This window comes from Oncorhynchus mykiss, chromosome 6, assembly GCF_013265735.2.
Source record: "Oncorhynchus mykiss isolate Arlee chromosome 6, USDA_OmykA_1.1, whole genome shotgun sequence".
Classification (NCBI taxonomy): Eukaryota; Metazoa; Chordata; class Actinopteri; order Salmoniformes; family Salmonidae; genus Oncorhynchus; species Oncorhynchus mykiss.
The window spans coordinates 44,356,950-44,381,377 of NC_048570.1; the positions used below are offsets into that span (position 1 = coordinate 44,356,950).

At 42.0% G+C, this 24,428-nt stretch overlaps 1 protein-coding gene across 1 annotated transcript in view; it reads right to left on the bottom strand.

The window, feature by feature from the left end:
• Positions 1-8,906: 8,906 nt before the first annotated feature.
• Positions 8,907-24,428, bottom strand: part of LOC110526015 (cytosolic arginine sensor for mTORC1 subunit 1) — a 28,164-nt gene continuing 12,642 nt past the window's right edge. The window contains exons 2-9 of the mRNA XM_021606592.2: positions 18,642-18,712; positions 15,497-15,690; positions 14,832-14,967; positions 11,865-11,988; positions 11,476-11,586; positions 11,170-11,252; positions 10,974-11,068; positions 8,907-10,304 (exon numbers count right to left, since the gene is read on the bottom strand). Of these exons, the coding sequence (XP_021462267.1) occupies positions 10,236-10,304; positions 10,974-11,068; positions 11,170-11,252; positions 11,476-11,586; positions 11,865-11,988; positions 14,832-14,967; positions 15,497-15,690; positions 18,642-18,712 (883 nt within the window). The 3' untranslated portion in view covers positions 8,907-10,235. The remainder of the gene's footprint in view (positions 10,305-10,973; positions 11,069-11,169; positions 11,253-11,475; positions 11,587-11,864; positions 11,989-14,831; positions 14,968-15,496; positions 15,691-18,641; positions 18,713-24,428) is intronic.

Below are 24,428 nucleotides of genomic sequence, written 5' to 3' on the forward strand. Positions count from 1 at the left end.
AAAGATAGGTAGGAGCAAGCCCAAGTAATGCTTTGTAGGTTAGCAGTAAAGCCTTGAAATCAAATTTTGGGGTTCTAGTCAAGATTCTAGCAGCCGTGTTTAGCACTAACGGAAGTTTATTTAGTGCGTTATCCGGGTAGCTGGAAAGTAGAGCATTGCAGTAGTCGAACCTAGAAGTGACAAAAGCATGGATACATTTTTCAGCATAATTTTTGGACAGAAAGTTTCAGATTTTTGCAAGGTTGCATAGATGGAAAAAAGCTGTCCTTGAAACAGTCTTGATATGTTTGTCGAAAGAGAGATCAAGGGCTAGAGTAATGCCATGGTCCTTCACAGTTTTATTTGAGATGACTACAACCATCAAGATTAATTCTCAGATTCAACAGAAGATCTCTTTGTTTCTTGGGACCTAGAACTAGCATCTCTGTCTTGTCAGAGTTTAAAAGTAGAACATTTGCCGCAATCCACTTCATTATGTCTGAAACGCAGGCTTCCAGGGAGGGCAATTTTGGGGCTTCACCATGTTTCATCGAAATGTACAGCTGTGTGTCATCCGCATAGCAATGAAAGTTAACATTATGTTTCCGAATGACATCACCAAGAGGTAAAATATATAGTGAAAACAATAGTGGTCCTAAAACGGAGCTTTGAGGAACACCGACAGTTTTCAATCTCTCCAAAAGAATGTGGTGAATGTCTAACACGAGGACAGATGTAGAGCCTTGGTATGACACCATTAAAAGGTCATTTACCACCTTCACGTGTGCAGTCTCAGTGCTATGATGGGGTCTAAAACCAGACTGAAGCGTTTCGTATACATTGTTTGTCTTCAGGAAGGCAGTGAGTTGCTGCACAACAGCCTATTCATTTTTTTTGAGAGGAATGGGAGATTTGATATAGGCCGATAGTTTTTTAGATTTTCTGGGACAAGGTTTGGATTTTTCAAGAGAGGCTTTATTACTGCCTCTCTTAGTGAGTTTGGTACACATCCGCTGGATAGAGAGCCATTTATCATGTTCAACAAGCACAGGAAGCAGCTCTTTCAGTAGTTTAGTTGGAATAGGGTCCAGTATGCAGCTTGGAGGTTTAGAGGCCATGATTATTTTCATCAATGTCAAGATATATAGTATCAAAAAACTTGAGTGTCTCCCTCGATCCTAGGTCCTGGCAGTGTTGTGCAGACTAGACTAATAGTGAAGATATCAAAACTATGAAATAACACATATAGAGTCATGTAGTAACCAAAAAAGTGTTAAATATAAAATATGTTTTGATTTGTTTATGATTCTTCAAAGTAGCCACCCTTTGCCTTGATGGCAGCTTTGCACACTCTTCGCATTCTCTCAACCAGGAGTTCCCACATGCTGAGCACTTGTTGGCTGCTTTTCTTTCACTCTGCGTTCCAACTCATCCTAAACCATCTCAATTGAGTGGAGGTCAGGTGATTGTGGAGGACAGGTCATCTGATGCAGCACTCCATCACTCTCCTTCTTGGTCAAATAGCCCTTAGCCAGCCTGGAGTTTTGTTGGGTCATTGTCCTGTTGAAAAACAAATGATAGTCCCATTAAGCACAAACCAGATGGGATGGCGTATCGCTGCAGAATTCTGTGGTAGCCATGCTGGTTAAGTGTGCCTTGAATTCTAAATAAATCACTGACAGTGTCACCAGCAACGCACCATCACAGTTCCATGCTTCACGATGGGAACCACATATGGGGAGATCATCCGTTCACCTACTCTGCTTCTCTCAAATTTGCACTCATCAGACCAAAGGACAGATTTCCACCAGTCTAATGTCCATTGATCGTGTTTCTTAGCCCAAGCAAGTCTCTTCTTATTATTGATGTCTTGTAATAGTAGTTTCTTTGCAGCAATTTGACCATGAAGGCCTGATTCACCCATTCTCCTCTGAACAGTTGATGTTGAGATGTGTCTGTTACTTAAAGTCCGTGAAGTGTTTATTTGGGCTGTAATTTCTGAGGCTGGTAACTCTAATGAACTATCCTCTGCAGCAGAGGTAACACTTTCCTGTGTCGGTCCTCGTGAGAGCCAGTTTCATCATAGAGCTTGATGGTTTTTGCAACTGCACTTTGGTGAAACTTTCAAAGTTCTTAAAATGTTCCATATTGACTGACTTTCTTGTCTTAAAGTAATGATGGACTGTTGTTTCTCTTTGCTTATTTGAGCTGTTCTTGCCATCATAATATGGACTTGGTCTTTTACCAAATAGGGCTGTCTTCTGTATACCACCTCCACCTTGTCACAACACAACATATTGGCTCAAAAAACATTAAGGCGGCAAGAAATTCCACAAATTAACAAGGCAACTTGTTAATTGAAATGCATTCCAGGTGACTACCTCATGAAGCTGGTTGAGAGAATGCCAAGTGTGTGCAAAGCTGTCAAGGCAAAGGGTGGCTACTTTGAAGAATCTCAAATATAAAATATATTTTGATTTGTTTAACACTTTTGTGGTAACTACATTATTCCATATGTGTTATTTCATAGTTTTGAAGTCTTCACTATTATTCTACAATGTAGAAAATAGTAAAAATAGTGAAAAAACCTGGAATGAGTAGGTGTGTCCAAACTTTTGACTGGTACAGTATATATTCAAGAGATGTTATATATTATATACAGTACCAGTCAAAGTTTTGGACACACCTACTCATTCCAGGGTTTTCTTAAATACAGTACATTTAAAATTGTAATAAATAAAATATGTACAAATAAATAGTATTGCCGACCTCCAAAATGAGTGAATCCTGAAACCTGATTCTTCTCACCAGGATTTAGGGCTTCTAGAATCTATGGTACTCTGGAATCGACTATAGATTCCACCCAAACCACAAGTCCCGGGACTGCTTCCTCGCAACAATATTTTAAAATACTGAAAGACATTATGAAAGTGCAGTGTCGGATAGTAGTGCTTTCTTTTTGTGTATACTTTTCAATCTAATATAATTAAATGTGTTGTAATGGAGTGTAGCTCTGGGCACATGTTGCATAATACAGTATAAACTGCTGTTGACTTCATATAGAAAATCTCATATGCCATGTCTTCAGTTTTTATTGCTTATGTTGTCAGTACCGTAATATAGCTAAGAATGAATTTCTTAGCCAAGTGAGTGTGGCCATAGTCTTATATTCATCCTGCTTCATCATATGGTACAAAAAGTACTGTCGATATGGCAAACTTCCTTCATACAGTATCTTACAACATGCTCTCATAATAGGTGAAACCCCATCAGAAAAATAAATCAATATGTTTCCTTTTTAAATGATTATTTGTTCAACTAAACACAATTTTGAGTTTGTTGGCTTATGAATTACATGTCTAACTCTCCACTGAATCATCCTTTATTTTTCTCATTCAATTTAGCGGTTTCTCAACTTCAGGAAGTTTACAGGCAAGAAAGTGATGCAACTACTACCAAAGTAATGCAACTGCTTCATGACCTGAGTCATGTTGAGTATAATCAATTCAAATTGTATTGGTCACGTATTTAGCAGATGTTATTGAAGATGTAGCAAAATGCTTTTGTTCCTAGCTTCAAAAGTGCAGTAGTATCTAACAATTCACAACAATGCACACAAATCTCAAAGTAAAAGAATGCAATTAAGAAATAGATAAATATTAGGATGAGCAATGTCAGCATGGCATTGACTAGAATACAGTATGTAAACATTATTAAAGTGACCAGTGATTCCATGTCTATGTACATAGTGCAGCAGCCTCTAAGGTGCTGGGTTGACTATCTGGGTGGCAGCCGGCTCGTGACACTGACTAAGTTCAGGGCAGAGTACTGGGTGGAGGCCGGATGGTGATGGCTATTTAACAGTCTGATGGCCTTGAGATAGCTGTCTTTCAGTCGCTCTGTCCCAGCTTTGATGCACCTGTACTGACCTCTCCTGTATGATAGCGGGATGAACAGGCCCGTGGCTCGGGTGGTTTATGTCCTTGATGATCTTTTTAGCTTTCCTGTGACATCTGGTGCTTTAGGTGACCTGGATGGCAGGCAGTGTGCCCCCGGTGATGCATTGGGCAGACTGCACCACCCTCTGGAGAGCCCTGTGGTTGCGGGCGGTGCAGTTGTCGTACCAGGCAGTGATACTCTCAATTGTGCATCTGTAAAGATTTGTGAGGGTCTGAGGGGGCAAGCCAAATTTCTTCAGCCTCCTGAGAAGGCTGTTCACCACACTGTCTGTGTGGGTGGACCATTTCAGATTGTCAGTGATGTGTACTCTGAGGAACTTGAAGATTTTCACCTTCCCCACTGAGGTCCAGTCGATGTGGATGGGGGCATGCTCCCTCTGCGGTCTCCTGAAGTCCACGATCAGCTCCTTCCTTTTGTTGATGTTGAGAGAGAGGTTATTTTACTGGCACCACTCCGCCAGGGCACATCCTCTTCATTGCTGGTATTCAGGCCTACTACCGTTGTGTCGTCTGCAAACTTGATGATTGAGTTGGAGGTGTGGGTGGCCACGGGTGAACAGGGAGTGCAGGAGGGGGCTGAGCACACACTCTTGAGGGGCCCCTGTGTTGAAGATCAGTGTAGTGGAGGTGTTGTGGACCTTCACCACCTGGGGGCGGCCCGTCAGGTTGGTCAATTACCCAGTTGCACAGGATGGGGTTCAGACCCAGGGTCCCGAGCTTAATGATGAGCTTGGAGGGTACTATGGTGTTGAAGGTTGAGCTGTAGTCAATGGACAGCATTCTTACATAGGCATTCCTCTTGTCCAGATGGGAAAGGGCAGTGTGCAGTGCGATGGCGATTGTATCGTCTGTGGATCTATTGTGGCGGTATGTAAATTGAAGTGGGTCTAGGGCAGGGTGGAGGTGGAGGTGATATGATCCCTAACTAGCCTCTCAAGGCACTTCATGATAACAGAAGTGAGTGCTATGGGGTGATAGTCATTTAGCTCAGTTAACTTTGATTTCTTGGGTACAGGAACAATGGTGGACATCTTGAAGCAAGTGGGGACGGCAGACTGGGATAGGGAGAGATTGAATATGTCCGTAAACACTCCGGCCAGCTGGTCTGCGCATGCTCTGAGGATGCGGTTAGGGATGCCGCCTGGTCCGGCAGCCTTGCTAGAGTTAACGCGCTTAGATTTCTTACTCATGACTGCCACGGAGAACAAGAGCTCACAGTCCTTGGGAGCGGCCTGCATCGGTGGCACTGTTATCTTCAAAGCGGGTGAAGGTGTTTAGTTGGGAGCAAGACGTGGGTGTCCACGATATGGCTGGTTTTCCCTTTGTAATCAGTGATTGCTTTTTCACCAGAGGGATCGTCTGAGACCAGCCAATAAAACTGTGGGTTTGCACAACCAAAGAATATCTGCACAAACTGTCAGAAATGGCCTCATGTGCATGCTCCTCGTCCTCAGCAGGGTCTTGACCTAACTGCAGTTCGGCATCGTAGCCAACTTCATTGGGGAAATGCTCATCTTCAATGGCCACTGGCATGCTGGAGAAGTGTGCTCTTCACGGATTAATCCCGGTTTCAACTGTACCGGTCAGATGTCAGACAGCATATATGGCATTGTGTGGACAAGCGGTTTACTGATGTCAACAGAGTGCCTAAATGGTGGCGGTGGGATTATGGTATAGGCAAGCATAAGCTTCGGACAATGAACACAATTGCATTTTTTCTATTGGCAATTTGAATGCACAGAGATACCGTGATGAGATCCTGAAGCCCATTGTCGTGCCATTCATCCACTGCCATCACCTCATGTTTCAGCATGATAAAGCACAGCCCCATGTCGCAAGGATCTGTACACAATTCCTGGAAGCTGAAAATGTCCCAGTTCTTCCATGGCCTGCTACTCACCTGACATGTTACCATTGAGAAAGTTTGGATGCTTTGGATCAACACGTACGACAGTGTGTTCCAGTTCCTGCCAATATCCAGCAACTTCGAACAGCCATTGAGGAGTGGAACAACATTCCATAGGCCACAATCAACAGCCTAATCAATTCTATGTAAAGGAGATGTGTTGCGCTGCATGAAGCAAATGGTGATCACCAGATACTGAGTTTCAGATCCACACCCCTATTTTTTTTTTTAAGGCATCTATGTCCAACAGATTTATTTCTGTATTCCCAGTCATGTGAAATCCACAGAATAAGGGCCTAATTAACTAATTTCAATTTACTGATTTCCTTATGAACTGTAACTCAGTAAAATCTTTGAAATTGTTGTTGCATGTTACATTTATATTTTTGTTCAGTGTACTATTACAGAGAAACAACTTTAAAATAAATAATTAAACAAAGAAATACATCATTTTAAATGATTAGAATCTAAGAGGGCATGTGCACTTGTGCCCCCTATGGTCATGACTTCTCTGTATCAATCTCATAACAAATAAATAATGACACATTTCAAATTGACAGTGTGCAGTTTTCAAAAAAAGGCCATCAAGACTTAACTTGATATAGCTGAGACCAAAAGTTCCAAGTTTAAACAAACCCATATAGCAGACACGTTTATACAAAATAACTTAGTACATGAATGAATGAATACATTTTTAGTATACATTAAATATTTATGGCATTACTAACACTTTAGTATACAGTGTCAGCCTGTCATCTGTGTGTTCTGAGGATGCAAGGAGGACGTCATGAGATGTGAATGATAGGGGAGTCAGTGGTGTGTTCCAAATGGCACCTTATTCCCTATTTAGTGAACAACTTGGGCTCTGCTCAAAGCAGTTCACTAAATAGGGAATAGGGTGTCATTTGGGACACAGGCTCTCAATCTCTGGGGCCTTCTGACCTTCCTGGACGTCATAGTACTACTTCCTGTTCTTCTACCCCACTCACCAACCACAGCTCTCAAACCTCTATGAAACACCATTTGAGTCAGAGGGAGATGCTCCCTCAACCTAACCTAATTTAGGCTCCATAGACGAGGAGCAGTAGGGACAGCAAAGACCGGGATGGAAATGTCTATGTTCCTCTCCATGACAAGAGTGAATTGAATAACTTAAAAGTGAATAACAAATTTGATAGTGTTCCTTGCGGTCCTTGATTTGTTTTGAAAATAAATTAGAACCTAAACTGAAAACAAACTCAAATAAATAGATGTAAATATATACTGTGCAGTAATCAAACCACAATCTTCTTTCACATTCACATTACTGGCGATGAGCCTGTGTCCTCTTATTGTTGATTTACATGAATTTCCTGAATAAATATCCTAAAATCACCCTTAAGTGACAAACAATCACTCTCTCTAACCCTCACATACAGTATTAGCCTTAAAGCCAGCAACTTCCAACACCATGGCCAGAAAGTCCTTATGCCGGTCTAGCACTGCCCAGCCATAAATCTTCTTCTCATACTCATCACGGGACACGTCTTGGGGCACCTTGGTGGACACAGTAGTGGTATTTGAGTCCAGGATCTGCAAGAGCTTCTCTACGCGGCCAAAGAGGTTCTGGAGATGGTTCATGGAATCCCTCAGGAGCCGCAGGAGTATCCGAGTCTCATTATCTGAGGCCTCCAACAGGTCAGTCATGTATTTGGTTACTGTGTCTATGTGCCAGTGGAAGAGCATGGCTCTGTTTTGGATGTTCTGTAGCGTCACCTTATGGGTGGAGCCAGTGATGGTTGTTGGTGGGACTCCATCCACGCCTGGGGCCTGCTGATCGGTTGGGAAGCCATTTGTTTTGATCTGGAAGCACATAAAACAGTGGACTTTCAATTCAATTGCACATTATTTGCAGCTTGGTAGTAAACACAGCAGCATAAAATATACTGCTAAAGTTTATAATACACAAAGCAATGGTTATTCCACAGTTAACCTCTTCCCCAGGCTAATTGCTACCGAATATAACAGAGAGGTGGCTGGTAGACAATAATAATACACAGTAGTTACACAGGCGAGCTAAAAGCTTGACTATCCCTCAACACTCTTGCAAGTGAACAGTACTTGTTTTGGTAGATAAATGCAGTTACAGGTATAACTTTCCCAGGAATAATACACAGCAGTGTTTGAAATACTGTTCTGAGATAACACCACGCAATCTTTAGTTATTTAGTGGGGAGTTCGCGATAGTCACTGTGACCAACCCAGGGTTTAAACCCTGATCCCATGTGGTCCTCAAGATTGTGTTAGCCCACTGAGCTAAAGGCCAGGCATCGGGTCAAGTTTCAGACAAAGATATTCACCGAACCAACTCAGTTGCATCTTGTTACTTACGTAAGTAGTCAGGAGGATGCCAGCTTCGTGATCCAACAGGTTGGAAAGCTCTACGATCTTGTCTAAAGCCTTCTGACACTTGTCCATGTCCCCAGAGTGGGGTGCAGCTCGTACCGTCTCCAACTTGATCACAAGGAGAACACATATGAACACTGGGGAAATTCAAAATGTACAATGTAAGGGACACCGCACGAATGAACACTTAGGAACATGATCGCACACACACGGAAAAAAAGAAATAAAATAAAAAAGTGTACCTTGTCACCAGCAAAATGACCAAGTCATGAAACCATAGATTATTCCATTACCAAGCAAAGTATGTGACAAAGGATTAATATACACAAATATTACGTATACATATTTACCAAAGTCTGTTAGAGGAGTTCTATGCTGGTGAGCCATGGAGACACTAATGGTGGGTTGATCGACTAATACCGTATGACTGGTGTCTCTAAAACAAGAAGCATTCTGATGGAAACAAATGTACTCTGTTAAAAAAAAAAAATCACATAATGGTTGTCATGAAGACATTGCATCACCAAATAGTGTGACAAAGTATGTGTAATACGTCTCACCCCATGTCCAAGGTATTTGTTGTGTAAATTCATTCAAAACAAAGTAAATGTTACTATAAATGTTATCTTAACAAATTGGTGACAATGTATTCATAATGAAGTCCAGAAATACATGAATTCATTCAATAGTCTTTATTGAATAAAGCAGTACATTTTACAAATATTTCACAGAACATTTTGTTTTTTATTGTACAAAATGTCATTGTACCAAAAAATATATATATTTCTAATGATATTAGTAGCTTCAATATCAGTCTACAAGGAAATGAAAAACAAAGTTGTTTATTGTGCAAATTGAAAAACAAACTGTAAATAAGACAGTGTTGATTGTATCAAAGCTACAAAAGTAAAGAAATGTTGACCCTTAAAAAAAATCTGAGTAACTTATTGATGTTGGAACTGCATCACGGCATTGAATAAAACCGCACTTAACCTTGGATGGTCGTAGGATTTTTGTAATATCTTTTGTAGTATTGCCTGCATGTTTTCCAAGAAAATACCATTCTGATAGATTTGTTTTTAACAATTATTAACAGAATCATTTCCACAAATACACTTTAAGTTTGAACCTTTTTGAATGTCGTAAAAAACATAATTGGCCAAAATAACACTCGGTGCTGAGATTTCAAATAGTGTCTTCAGCTATTGGGGGTGCGATTAGGAAATGTACGTGCCCTACTACACGTAGAATTTGTGAAGATGTGGCGAATATGACGCACCAATGGAGAATGTTTTTTTTACCAAGCATAAGTTGTGCTTCACTTAATTCACTCACACAATTAATTTGACCTTTGACACAAAGGGGGTCTTTGACACATACTATTACGATATAAACATCACTGGAAGACTAAGCCGTGTTGTTTACAGTCCTAGTAACATGTTTGTGCCCTGCGGCAAGCAGGAAAGTAACAAAGTCCTCACGGTAACACTTTCTAAAAAGGCTACAGGTATAATGTGTTATTGCTAGTTATAAGAGTGCATGCGCCTTTATAATAATGCGTTATGACAAGGCTTAGGCTATGATAGGTATCCCCCTTTCTCTTTCCCTTTAATGTTATATCGCTCTATGTAGGACATTTAGAACTGACTCAATATTGCTGTTATTTAGTCAGCTCTTGTTATGGGGTGATAAGACACAAGGGGGTTATATAGGCTATACAAGTCTTAGAATGCATTCATTATAACCTCATTATACCTGCAGTCCTTAAGTACAGTTTTACCATCATCACAACTGGACTTTAAGTTCACCAATTCCCTTATCCCGCTGTGTGCATTGGTCAGGGTCCAGGCAGCATCCAATCGGTGCATGGTCATGGCAACAAAGTTCATAGTTAATACTGCTCATGCTGCAGTGCTAGTCTAGGCACAGAGTTAGCATCTCCCTCCAGCCCTGTACTGCCCCAGGCCCAAGACACGGAGAGGGGCGTAGTACGGACCAGGCCGCCATCAGCAGGCTGGCTCTTTCCTGTGCTGCTGGAGCATCTCAGTCACACTCACTATGTCCTCTTCAGGGACCTAGAGTAGAACACAGGAGAGATGAGGTTGCAATTCCTATTCCAATGCCATCAGCATCTTCAGCATGAGAAGCATTCTAATTGATGGCTCATCGCCATCAAGTGTAAGGTTTCTGTGGGGTTTTCCTACATAGGATAGACCACAGGGGTATTTTAATAACACATCATATTAGTAAAAACATTTTATATTGGGCTTGTTAACTGACATTTGAAGATAAAAGGCTAGGGGGAGTTTAAAACAGTTTGTTAAGTCAGACATTCATCTCCTCACGTCAAACTATCAGTGTCATTCAAGTGCCAACTATGTAGATAGCGCAGAAAGTCAATGCTGACATCAAGTTGTAAAGTCTGAGGGAAGCCGATGATTTAGCATTATCTGGTGTTGATACTTCTATGACAAATCAGAAATTAAATATGTATTGAAGAGCTGCTGACATTCTTGTAATTTCTGTAACCAGATATGTCAAAGTCCTGTAACACAAAAACCTGCTAGTGTAGTTTAGCCTTAGATAAATTATCATGGCATTCATTACACACTAGCCTGAAACTCTGGCAAACAGTGCCCTCCACTGGTCAGAATCAGAAAATACCCCCTTCTAGAGTTCTGAATACCAAGTTGCAAGGAGTAATGCTGGGTGTAACTCACATCAGCAGTTTAAGGCTTACTCACCAGGGCATGGTCGAAGCTGAAGGTGCTGATATAGTAGGCGGAGATGTCACTGTCGGCTAAAGGCTGGGATATCTGGGCAACAATGCCACACTCATCTGGAAAACAAGGCGGAGAGATATACTAAAATATTAGTGGGCGTGATTGAATCCCAATCCCATATTATATTATTAATAATTAGGATTAAAGGGTGGCCTACCGAAACCCAGAGGCTGTCCCCCAATGCGCACCATCCTCCACAGCTCCCCGGAAGAACTTGTGAAGAGAAGATCAGCAGGGAACCTAACAAGAAGAGAGAGAACAAAACACACACACTGCTGTTACCGACCTGATATGTCCAACTGCCCACCGACACACAGATGCAACAGCAGGGACCACCGGTAGTCTCTTCTCCCTGCCACTGTAGCGGTGCGCCCAGATTCTGGTGAGCGAGATAACCCAGTGTGTCACGTGAGAGCTTCAGGGCAGCTCAGATTTAAGAGTGGTGAAAGGAGATGAGTCTTACTGTCTCTGTGCCTCAGTGTCCATGACCAGAGAGACGTAGCCATCGATCAGGGAGAAGGAGAAGAACTTGATACAGTCCAGATCCTGGCTGGGAAGAGCGCCCTCTTTAGGACTGAGGGAGAAAATAGTTCACACTTTATCAGGACTGTAGGGTCTTACAGGTTAATGTCACCAGACAAAAACAACAAAAACATTTTCCAGTCCTTATTAATTAATTCATTATCAAATAGTTTACCGGATATTTTGCTCAAAGGCTAAATGTGCCCCCTATATTACGATCAACTCCGTGTTAATGACTGGTTTTACACAGTGGTCATCTTTTGTATTAGTAAGGCTATAACTGAGAAAAGGTCACCAATGAAGGGCACTGTATGCAAGAGCAGTTTTCACCTGCTGGAGTAGAAGAGCGCGTCGATAAGTGTGGTGGCAATGGCAGGCAGAGTGTCTGGGTCTAGACTCATCACACAGAACTGGTTCGGTGGTATCAGCACCGGGTGCACTGTAGGCTGGGGGGCTGGAAACAAAAAGGAGCATATCGAGTTGGTTTTCCTTTACAAATCTCAACCATGTGTGAATGAACCCTAAGCACTGGGACTGGAGAGTGGTCTGAAAAGCAGTAAAGACAGTAGCTACAGTGCATTCTGAAAGTATTCAGACCCCTTGACTTTTTCCACATTTTGTTAAGTTACAGCCTTATTCTAAAATTGATTAAATAAATGTTCTCTCTCTCCAAACTACACACAATACCCGATAATGCAGAAAGCGAAAACAGATGTATACATGTAAGTATTCTGACCCTTTGCTATGAGACTTGAAATTGAGCTCAGGTGCATCCTGTTTCCATTGATCATCTTTGAGATGAACCCGATGGTCACTGACAGAGCTCCAGAGTTTTTCTGTTGCGATGGGAGAACCTTCCAGAAGGTCTCTGCAGCGCTCTACTGATCAGACCTTTATGGTAGAGTAGCCAGATGTAAGCCACGCCTCAGTAAAAAGGCACATGACAGCCCGATTGGAGTTTGTCAAAAGGCAAATAAAGGACTCAGACCATGAGAAAAACAAGATTCTCTGGTCTGGTGAAACCAAGATTGAACTCTTTGGCCTGAATGCCAAGCGTCACATCTGGAAAAAATCTGGCACCATCCTTACGGTGAAGCATGGTGGTGGCAGCATTATGCTGTGGGGATGTTTTTCAGCAGCAGGGATTGGGTGACTAGTCAGGATCAAGGGAAAAATGAACGGAGCAAAGTACAGAGACATCCTTGATGAAAACCTGCTCCAGAGCACTCAGGACCTCAGACTGAGGTTCACCTTCCAACATGACAACAACCCTCAGCACACAGCCAAGACAACCCAGGAGTGGCTTCGGGACAAGTCTCTGAATGTCCTTGAGTGGCCCAGCCAGAGCCCGGATTCAAACTCGATCTAACATCTCTAGAGAGACCTGGAAATACACTGCTCAAAAAAATAAAGGGAACACTTAAACACAATGTAACTCCAAGTCAATCACACTTCTGTGAAATCAAACTGTCCACTTAGGAAGCAACACTGATTGACAATAAATTTCACAGGTGGAAATTATAGGCAATTAGCAAGACACCCCCAATAAAGGAGTGGTTCTGCAGGTGATGACCACAGACCACTTCTCAGTTCCTATGCTTCCTGGCTGATGTTTTGGTCACTTTTGAATGCTGGCGGTGCTTTCACTCTAGTGGTAGCATGAGACGGAGTCTACAACCCACACAAGTGGCTCAGGTAGTGCAGCTCATCCAGGATGGCACATCAATGCGAGCTGTGGCAAAAAGGTTTGCTGTGTCTGTCAGCGTAGTGTCCAGAGCATGGAGGCGCTACCAGGAGACAGGCCAGTACATCAGGAGATGTGGAGGAGGCCGGAGGAGGGCAACAACCCAGCAGCAGGACCGCTACCTCCGCCTTTGTGCAAGGAGGAGCACTGCCAGAGCCCTGCAAAATGACCTCCAGCTGGCCACAAATGTGCATGCGTCTGCTCAAACGGTCAGAAACAGACTCCCTGAGGGTGGTATGAGGGCCCGACGTCCACAGGTGGGGGTTGTGCTTACAGCCCAACACCGTGCAGGACGTTTGGCATTTGCCAGAGAACACCAAGATTGGAAAATTCACCACTGGCGCCCTGGGCTCTTCACAGATGAAAGCAGGTTCACACTGAGCACGTGACAGACAAGACAGTCTGGAGACACCGTGGAGAACGTTCTGCTGCCTGCAACATCCTCCAGCATGACCGGTTTGGCGGTGGGTCAGTCATGGTGTGGGGTGGCATTTCTTTGGGGGGCCGCACAGCCCTCCATGTGCTTGCCAGAGGTAGCCTGACTGCCATTAGGTACCGAGATGAGATCCTCAGACCCCTTGTGAGACCATATGCTGGTGCGGTTGGCCCTGGGTTCCTCCTACTGCAAGACAATGCTAGACCTCATGTGGCTGGAGTGTGTCAACAGTTCCTGAAAGAGGATGGCATTGATGCTATGGACTGGCCCGCCCGTTCTCCAGACCTGGTTTGGGAGGAGATCCCTCAGGAGACCATCCGCCACCTCATCAGGAACATGCCCAGGCGTTGTAGGGAGGTCATACAGGCACGTGGAGGCCACACACACACTACTGAGCCTAATTTTGACTTGTTTTAAGGACATTACATCAAAGTTGGATCAGCCTGTAGTGTGGTTTTCCACTTTAATTTTGAGTGTGACTCCAAATCCAGACCTCCATGGATTGATAAATTTGATTTCCATTGATAATTTTTGTGTGATCTTGTTGTCGGCACATTCAACTATGTAAAGAAAAAAGTATTTAATAAAAATATTTCATTCATTCAGATCTAGGATGTGTTATTTTAGTGTTCCCTTTATTTTTTTGAGCAGTGTAGTTGTGCAGCAACACACCCCATCCAACCTGGCAGAGCTGGAGAGGATCTGCAGAGAAGAATGGGAGAAACTCCACAAATACAGGTGTGCCAAGCTTGTAGCGTCATACCCAAGAATACTCGAGGCTGTAATCACTGCCAAAGGTGCTTCAACAAAGTACTGAGTAAAGGGTCTGAATAAATGTGATATCAGTAAAAAAAAAAACTGTTTACACATTTGCAATGTATTTCAATTTTAGAATAAGGCTGTAACGTAACAAAACGTGGAAAAAGGGGGTTTGAATACTTTCCAAATGCACTGTATGCATCAGCTATGAGTCAGAGATAATGGATTTAACTGCATGTCGAATCCAAAACGGGTTAACTTTCGTGTTAATGTCCATTTGTTGCACATTCCATCCATCTCCCTCTATCCTTCTCTCCCCATCCTTCCCCCTACCTCATCCCGCTCTCCTGAACCGTACCTTCTTTGCCGTTCTTCTGGAAGCCATTGCGGACATCTTGGCTGAGTACAGCTGAGTACTCTCCCCCCACCTCTCTGTAGATGTTGAACTCTGCCTCCAGAGTGTGGATAACTACAGCCAGGTCCTTCTCCCGCACCTGAGGAAACAACAAAAAAAAAAGCTTACTTTGTCATCAAAATAGACTAGTTGCCTACCTGGCTAAACACTACCACCCTCGTGTAATACGCTCCCTCCCTCTTTTGACACAACCAGTCTTTTGAATTAACAGAGCCCATGAACTCTGAGAACTATGTCAGGAATTAACATATTTGCTGACGGGGCCGTCTGGCACTACGTCTGTTATTTCTGCTCACTTAACACTTTCACTGGTGAGATGTCAACAACTGCTATTAGAATATTCAGCTAAGTTCCGGTTCTCAGTACAGTGGCTGTTAATACCTCACCTGTTAAAATGTCAAGTTGACAAATAATACAGCCTATCGCTTAGCAACTCTGTCACAGTTAGACACCAAGGCCATGTTTAGGAGGGTGTAACAAAACAGCATTTCTGTCTGGACATTAAGGCCCTTTATGTTGTAGAAGAACAATAAATAAATCGTATCAGCCAACCCAATCAGCCCCAGGTATAAACTGGTCAGAATTACAGCCACAGTTTGCGGACTCACCAGGATGAAGTCCGTCTGATAGGTGGACAGCATGAAGACGGACACGTGCTGCTGGGCCAACGGGGCGATGACGGATTTGGCGATCTTGGTCACGCCCACCGCTTGTGAGCTGTTGGAAGCGTTGCCGTTGGAGATGACGTTGAGTGGCAGCCACACGGAACTCTCCACCTGAAGGTGCTCCGAGGGCTGTAGCTCTGGAGGGGGGAGTAGGGGAGGGGTGAGGGTCACGTCAGACAGGGAGCAGACGCACGCAAACAACACACACAAAGTTGGACACAGGCCAAATGCAAAGTTGTTATTTTACCAACCTAGCCTCAAGCCATGTCTACACAGCTGCTTTAAGTAATTTCCTCTGAACTCCACCCCACTGCCTTCCTTCATGGGGGTCTAAAATACCTATGCTATTTATAAACTATCACTCAGCTGAGTTACAACCAGGAAGTGGATCCTATGTCATGACATAGAAACAAGTTGGGACTAGGATGGCGTTTCCCCAAGAGACTGAACTAAAGTCAGTTTCGTAGTTGTACCTCTAAGTGGTTGAGATTAAGATTTGGGGAGGGTAAGGTGATTCTGGAGCAGTAGGCTACTTCGATCACTCGACTGCTTGATGGCTATTGTGTGTGTGTTTGCATCAGTCTATTCACACCGGATGGGCACGGGCCAGGGAAAACAACACTGTTCCCTACTGGGCCTAGAGGGTATAAACTGACCCACAAGCAGGATATTGCTCATTCCTTACCTTCATTGCAAAACAGTGTTTTAAATCAGTTATTTGGTGACAAGTGAAAATAATTTGTATGGTTGCAAACTTTAATGTTTCACAATTTTTATTTGTATGAAATTCACCGAGTAGGATGGTCCTGGTGCACAACCACGATGTACAGCTGAAGTCAGAAGTTTACATACACTTAGGTTGGAGTCATTAAAACTCATTTTTCAACCACTCCACACATTTCTTGTTATTAAACTATAGTTTTGGCAAGTCAGTTAGGACATCGACTTTGTGCATGACACAAGTAATTTTTCCAACAATTGTTCACAGACAAGATTATTTCACTTATAATTCACTATCACAATTCCAGTGGGTCAGACATTTACATACACTGAGTTGACTGTGCCTTTAAACAGCTTGGAAAATTCCAGAAAATGATGTCATGGCTTTAGAAGCTTCTGACAAGCTAATTGACATCCTTCGAGTCAATTGAAGGTGTACCTGTGGATGTATTTCAAGGCCTACCTTCAAACTCAGTGCCTCTTTGCTTGACATCATGGGAAAATCAAAAGAAATCAGCCCAAGACCTCAGAAGAAAAGAAAAAAAATCTGGTTCATCCTTGTGAGCAATTTCCAAATGCCTGAAGGTACCATGTTCATCTGTACAAACAATAGAACGCAAGTATAAACACCATGGGACCACGCAGCTGTCATCCCGCTCAGGAAGGAAACACGTTCTGTCTCCTAGAGATGAACAAAATTTGGTGTGAAGTGCAAATCAATCCCAGAACAGCAGCAAAGGACCTTGTGAAGATGCTGGAGGAAACCGGTACAAAAGTATCTATATCCACAGTTAAATGTGTCCTATATCGACATAACCTGAAAGTCCGCTCAGCAAGGAAGAAGCCACTGCTCCAAAACCACCATAAAAAAGCTAGACTACGGTTTGCAACTGCACATGGGGACAAAGATCATACTTTTTGGAGAAATGTCCTCTGGTCTGATGAAACAAAAAAATAGAACTGTTTGAACATAATGACCATCGTTATGTTTGGAGGAAAAAGGGGGAGGCTTGCAAGCCGAAGAACGCTATCCCAACCGTGAAGCACGGGGGTGGCAGCATCATGTTGTGGGGGTGCTTTGCTGCAGGAGGGGCTGGTGCACGTCACAAAATAGATTGCATCACGAGAAAGGAAAATTATGTGGATATATTGAAGCAACATCAAGACATCAGTCAGGAAGTTAAAGCTTGGTCGCAAATGGGTCTTCCAAATGGACAATGACCCCAAGCATACTTCCAAAGTTGTGGCAAAATGGCTTAAGGACAACAATGTCAAGGTATTGTTGTGGCCATCACAAAGCCCTGACCTCAAACCTATAGAAAATTTGTGTGCGAGCAAGGAGGACTACAAACCTGACTCAGTTACACCAGCTCTGTCAGGAGGAATGGGCCAAAATGGGCCAATTCACCCAACTTATTGTGGGAAGCTTGTGGAAGGCTACCCAAAATGTTTGACCCAAGTTAAACAATTTAAAGTCAATGCTACCAAATACTAATTGAGTGTACGTATGTAAACTTCTGACCTACTGGGAATGTGATGAAAGAAATAAAAGCTGAAGTAAATCATTCTCTCTACTATTATTCTGACATTTAACATTCTTAAAATAAAGTGGAGATCCTAACTGACCTAAGACATGGAATTTTTACTCTGATTAAATGTCAGGAATTGTGAAAAACTGAGTTTAAATGTATTTGACTAAGGTGTATGTAAACTTCCGACTTCAACTGTATATGTAGTTAGACACAGGCTAATAATGCATTGTACTGGATTGAACCATGTATGCATTCAGCTCTGAGTTTTCTAAAGGAAATTTGTTTGTTGCCATGTTACTTTATGCTCTATAGCATTATGTTTCACATGTGTGAAGTGAACTTCTTGTTCTTCATCCCCTGAAGTAATTGAACACTTGTTGACTGGGAAACTAAATTATATTTATTCACAACATTAACAGGCAGTTCCAGGACCCTTCAATCACTAATGAAACATCACTCTCTCACCCCCTCCCTCTCTTTCCCCTTATTGCCCTCGCTCTGTCATTCCCCTTTCCATCCCCCTTCAAAGGGCCACTGTTCTGATTAGAATCATTTGTCAGAAGAAGCCCCTTGTGGCTTCACTGTACCAGCTTTCACCTCTTAAAATAGAAAGAGAGAAGGCCCGGAGGCAGTATGCGCAGGTAATATCAACTACATCAGTGAGAAAAAGACACTGGGAATAATATGACTCAAAGATAAGAATGGGCCATAAAAAAACATGTGATGTTGAAGTTGTTACAGCATGTTAAGGGAGTGTGATTGAGAATAGGCCATGAATGGAGGTTTGTTAAGTGGTGCCTCTGGTTAACTTGATACAAAGTAGGGGAATCATTTACCTTTAAATCCCTCTTCATCGAGGACGACAGTGAAGTTCTCTGGGGTCTCTGTCAGACTGAAGAACTTGCATCTGAGAGAGACGGAAAAAGAGCGAAAGGGATAGACAAGAGGCAAACCGCTGGCCAATCACTAAGCCAAGCTCTAGTCTTCCCTGTGCCAACATTCCCCCAGCTTGGTCTGCTCTGCTCACAATGTGTGTACCCAATCCAACAAGGTCCTGCTCTGCTTCAATCACCCACAGTTTTTTTTAAATGATCCTGGAGAGAGCAGGTTCTAAGATGGGATGGCAGCACAGTCATTCTTTCGAGGGCCCCACTTGGCCGATTGCTGTGCAGCCTAGCAGTGGGGAGCACTGGGGACATTAAGGTAAGCAGGGAACTTGGACTGGATTCACTTCAGGCCTGAACCCAAAATACTTAAGTCTCAGATTTTGGGACAGGGGGAGTTTCAGGGACACAGTTGTCTTTGTGGCAGGCGGTCCCCTGCCCAGCAGGAGAGAGATCCATTCAGGAGAACTATGGGATGAGATTGGACCCTGGGCAGAATACAGGAGTGTACTGAAAGAATAATGATATGGGTCTCATTAAACACCATCCCTCTCCCCTGCAAAGCGGTAGTTGCAAAACAAAAGAGAACAGACATAGCCTAGTGCCAGATCAGTTTGTGCTCTAGGTCTATATACTAGTCAACTTCTATGGTCATTGTCATCAGTGCAAAGCTGCAGAGTCAGACCATCTAATCTTCTGGATGATTAAACTGTGCAACATCCTTCCCTTTAGTTCCCTCAGTATCATCCCCCCCATCATCATCCCATCTCCCACCAGCTGCATTACACTAGAATACGGTCCTACTCAGCAAAATGTTATCCATTGTTTCCATTAGACGGTGAAATTAATCCAAACGAGAGTGATGTGTCAAATGGCACCCTATACCCTACATAGTGCACTACTTTGACCAGCGCCCTATGGTAGTGCATAAAAAGTAGAGCGTAGTGCATAAAAAGTAGAGCACTGCACATCATTCAGTAAAGAATAGGGGAGCCATTTTGGACGCAACCAAAAAAAAGACACAGCTCCACCCAGCCGACTGTAGAGCAAGCAAGGTAGTGAGCTAACTTAGCAGCCCATTGTCTCCTGCCACCTCCTAGCCAGTCCTTCCTGTTGACCTCCCACGCTGTCTTCCTGATAGGTTTTCCACTTGTTATTGTTAAGCCCGCAAGAAGAAGGGAGAGAGTGCTAGCAACACTCAGTCTGCTTTGTTTAGGCTAGCCTTCTCATGAAAAAAGCATTAAAAGCTCATGAATTTTTTTTATACGAGTGGGAGAGCGCATTATAGTGAGCCTAATTGGTAACAATTTACTTTGACTTCCTATTCATAACATTAATTAACTTTAAACAATCAATTAATTAATTAACTATAAACTATTCATGAACTTGTTATAACAGGTCCCTAACGCATTATTAAAGATTAATTAAATATCCACAGCACATTCATGTTATTCTATGCAAGAGATCATATTTAGGCATCTTAATAGATGCATCATTAAAATGACAGCGTAGTGTCATTATGGCTGTTCTCAAAATTGTGGTTCTGCCATACCAGCTCTTTGTGAATATGACAAAAAGGCCAAACCACGTTTAGAAAATTGAGCTAACATGTAGCCGGCCTGTACCAGCTCAATTTCCCCCACTGGTCAGTACAGACCCTTGACTTAGCTTCTTTTTCTTCTCACTGAGGTCAATGGTGCATGAAAATCATGACGGGGTTGAATCCTCAAGGTCAATTATACGGATCAAATCGTGTAGTTGAGGGTCATGTCATAATACTTTCGCAACGCATTAACAGCCCTCCACATCACAATTAACTTGGTCATAAAGGTCTATGTATGAATTATATGCAGTCAATGTAATGTAATTTCTATTTTTCCATTCATAAAACAAGAATTTATAAACATGCCTCACTTATCAAAAAGAGCAGACATTTTCATCGCCAAAGAATCTTACTATTGCCATTTTTCAGTATTAATTTTGTATTTTTTTTTTATAGATTAATAGCCTAGTGGTTAGAGTGTCGGGTCAGTAACCGAAAGGTTGCTGGATCGAATCTCCGAGCTGACAAGGTAAATATCTGTAGTTCAGCCCCTGAACAAGGTAGTGGGTTACACTGTTCCACGGTAGGCCGTCATTGTAAATAACAATTTGTTCTTAACTGACTTTCCTAGTTAAATAAAGGTTCAATTTTTAAAAAAAATATTCAAAGCATTAAAATGTAATTCCCCATTTCAGACATAATTATTTAAGTGACAAAACATACTAAGACAGGGTGGTAAAGATGGCTAGAATTTTCTTACTAATGTAGCTAGCTATCCCCCTGGCTATGTCAACACGAAAATTAGCTTTTTGGTCTTAATGTAAAATTATGTTAGGTTTACAATCACATTTTAGGAAGAGAAATAGGTGGGGTTTATGACTTTGTGGAAACTAGTGATGACCCAGGAGAGAGTGAGAGGTCACTTTAATGTCACTTCCTGGTGACCTCGCACTTATTTTGTAAAACATTTTTAATTAAACATTTTTTTAAAGATTAATATTACAGGAGTTTCCCCTTGAAATCAGACATGTCCATGGTAAGGACAACCTGGTTGCTGATTGTCTTCCATGGATGGGCAGTCAATAAGTTTTGTGTTTAGCCAGTATGTAGCCCTGGCACACATTTTGTTTTGACTGAACGTTTTGCCATATTTTAGATAAGGTTTGTTTTGGTTGGGCTCGTACCAAGGGGGTGAGAGTTATATAAATGTACATTAGTTTTAGGCTGCTATATTAAAAATAAAATGGAAACAATGTTTATTTAAAAAAAAAGATTAATTCCAAGGGTTTTATTTGTACTATTTTCTACATTTTAGAATAATAGTGAAGACATCAAAACTTTGAAATAACACATATGGAATGTAGTAACCAAATAAGTGTTAAACAAATCATATATTTTATATTCTTTATATTCTTGTATATTCTTCAAATAGCCACCCATTGCCCTGATTACAGCTTTGCACACTCTTGGCATTCTCTCATTCAGCTTCATGAGGTAGTCACCTGGAGTGCATTTCCATGAACAGGTGTGCTTTGTTAAAAGTTCATTTGTGGAATTTCTTTCCTTCTTAATGCGTTTGAGCCAATCAGTTGTGTTGTGACAAGGTATGGGTGGTATACAGAAGGTTGCCCTATTTGGTAAAAGACCAAGTCCATATTGTGGCAAGAACAGCTAACAAGAAACAAAGAGAAACAACAGTCCATCATTACTTTAAGGCATGAAGGTCAGTCAATCCAGAAAATGTCAAGAACTTGCAAAAACCATCAAGCGCTATGATGAAACTAACTCTCACGAGGGCCGATACAGGAAAGGAAGAAGTTAAAGTTAACTGCACTTAAATGTTTCAGAGTTCAAGTAACAGACTAGAGGTGGCCCGATTAAATCGGCATGGAGTGCTGCATCAGATGACCTGGCCTCCACAATCACCTGACCTCAACCCAATTGAGCTGGTTTGGGATGAGTTGGACCGCAGAGTGAAGAAAAAGCAGTCAAGTGCTCAGCATGTGGTACTCCTTCAAGGCTGTTGGAAAAGCATTCCAGCTGAAGCTGGTTGAGAAAATGCAGAGTGTGCAAAGCTGTCATCAAGGCAAAGGGTGGCTACTTTGAAGAATCTCAAATATATTTAGATTTTTATCAACACTTTTTTGGTTACTACATGATTCCATGTGTTATTTAATAGTTGTCGTCTTCACTATTATTCTACAATGTGAAAATATTAAAAATAAAGAAAAACCCTGGAATGATTAGGTTTCCAAATTTGACTTGTATTGTGTATGATTTGTTTTGTCGAAGTGTTGACAGCCAGTAAATGCCATGTTTATATTGGACAAGGCAATGCATTTAAATAGTGTCGCATTTAAGTGGATCATGTTGTGAAATTGAAGTTGTTTTCTGTTGGTTTTGTCCAACAAAATATATATTTGTTGTCTTAAGGGGGAAGGTGTTACAGGATTTGGTTTTTCCATTTATATTTCAAGGTTGGACTTTAGCACTTTGGGCATACCGACTGGTGTCACCTCGTTAGTCAGTATGTGTTACACCTGTGTTGGCTTGTCATCTCGTTAGTGAGAAGGTGTTTCATCTGTGTTGGCACAGGTGATATTTAAGAGCTGCTGGCCCAGTGCTCCAGTTAACTTGAGTTGGGGAGGGTTAACACCTTCAGTTAGCTCGCCCCATTTGACTTCTTAAATTTAAAGAAAAAAAATATTATTTAACCTGGTTTTTCTTTTGCTCCAATTTTTGGTTAGCGTCCAGTCTAAATTTGGTGTGGTTTTTATTTTTGTATGCCTCTTGGGCAAATGCATTGGGGACTCCTGGTGGGTGTCTAAGGTCCCAGTTGTTGTTGCTAGTGGACACCCCATGAGTAGCTTTCAGAACCCCTCCCAGAACCCAACCTATTTCATTTTGTTTGTTGTTAGGGACTTGTTCGTTCTCCCTTCCGTTTGATTAACTATTTTTGGTTTCTTGCTGGGGAACACTGACAGGGATGTTCCCAGGCAAGAAACCAAAAATTGCCACTCAAACAGAAGGGGGAACTAACAAAGATTCACTAACAACAACCAATACGAGTTCATGACTGACATCGTACGTTTGCACATAAAAAAAACAAATGGCTAATAAGAAGCCCAAATAACACTAGGTTGTAACCCGAAGTGAATACAGTTGGAGTCGGAAGATTACATTTAGCCAAATACATTTAAACTCAGTTTCACAATTCCTGACATATAATCCTAGTAAGAATTCACTGTCTTGGGTCAGTTAGGATAACCACTATTTTAAAAACGTCAGAATAATTGTAGCAAATTATTTATTTCAGCTTTTATTTTTTTCATCCCATTCCCAGTGGGTCAGAAGTTTACATACACTCAATTAGTATTTGGTAGCATTGCCTTTAAATTGTTTAACTTGAGTCACACATTTTGGGTAGCCTTCCACAAGCTTCCCACAATAAGTTGGGTGAATTTTGGCCCATTCCTCCTGACAGAGCTGGTGTAACTGAGTCAGGTTTGTAGGCCTCCTTGCTCACACACTATTTTTCAGTTCTGCCCACAAATGTTCTATAGGTTTGAGGTCAGGGCTTTGTGATGGCCACTTGACATTGTTGTCCTGAAGCCATTTTGCCATAACTTTGGAAGTATGGTTGGGGTCATTGTCCATTTGGAAGACCCATTTGCAACCAAGCTTTAGCTTCCTGACTGATGTCTTGAAATGCTGCTTCAATATATCCATGTAATTTTCCATCTTCATGACGCCATCTATTTTGTGAAGTGCACCAGTCCCTCCTGCAGCAAAGGAGTGCACCAGCCCCCCCCCCCCCCATAATGACACTACGCTGTCATTATAATGATGCATCTATTAAGATACCCAAATATGAGCTCTTGCATAGAATGATATGAATGCACTATAGATATACTATGATATATTTTATTAAGCTTTAATAATGCGGTTGGGACCCGTTATCACACATTCATGAAATGCCTGTGTATTATAAATGCATTATGGATATGTAGTCAAAGTAAGTCGTTACCCCCTAATTTAAGCAGGCACTTTAATGGTTTGGAGTCGGGTCTTCAGCCTCCTATCTGCGTAACACCGTTGATGGGTTAGTTTCCTGTTTCTGTGGTAATCATTCAAATCTTTCTATGAAGCTTCTTCAAAACATCTGAGGTACTGACAGGGAGATTCAACATTATAAT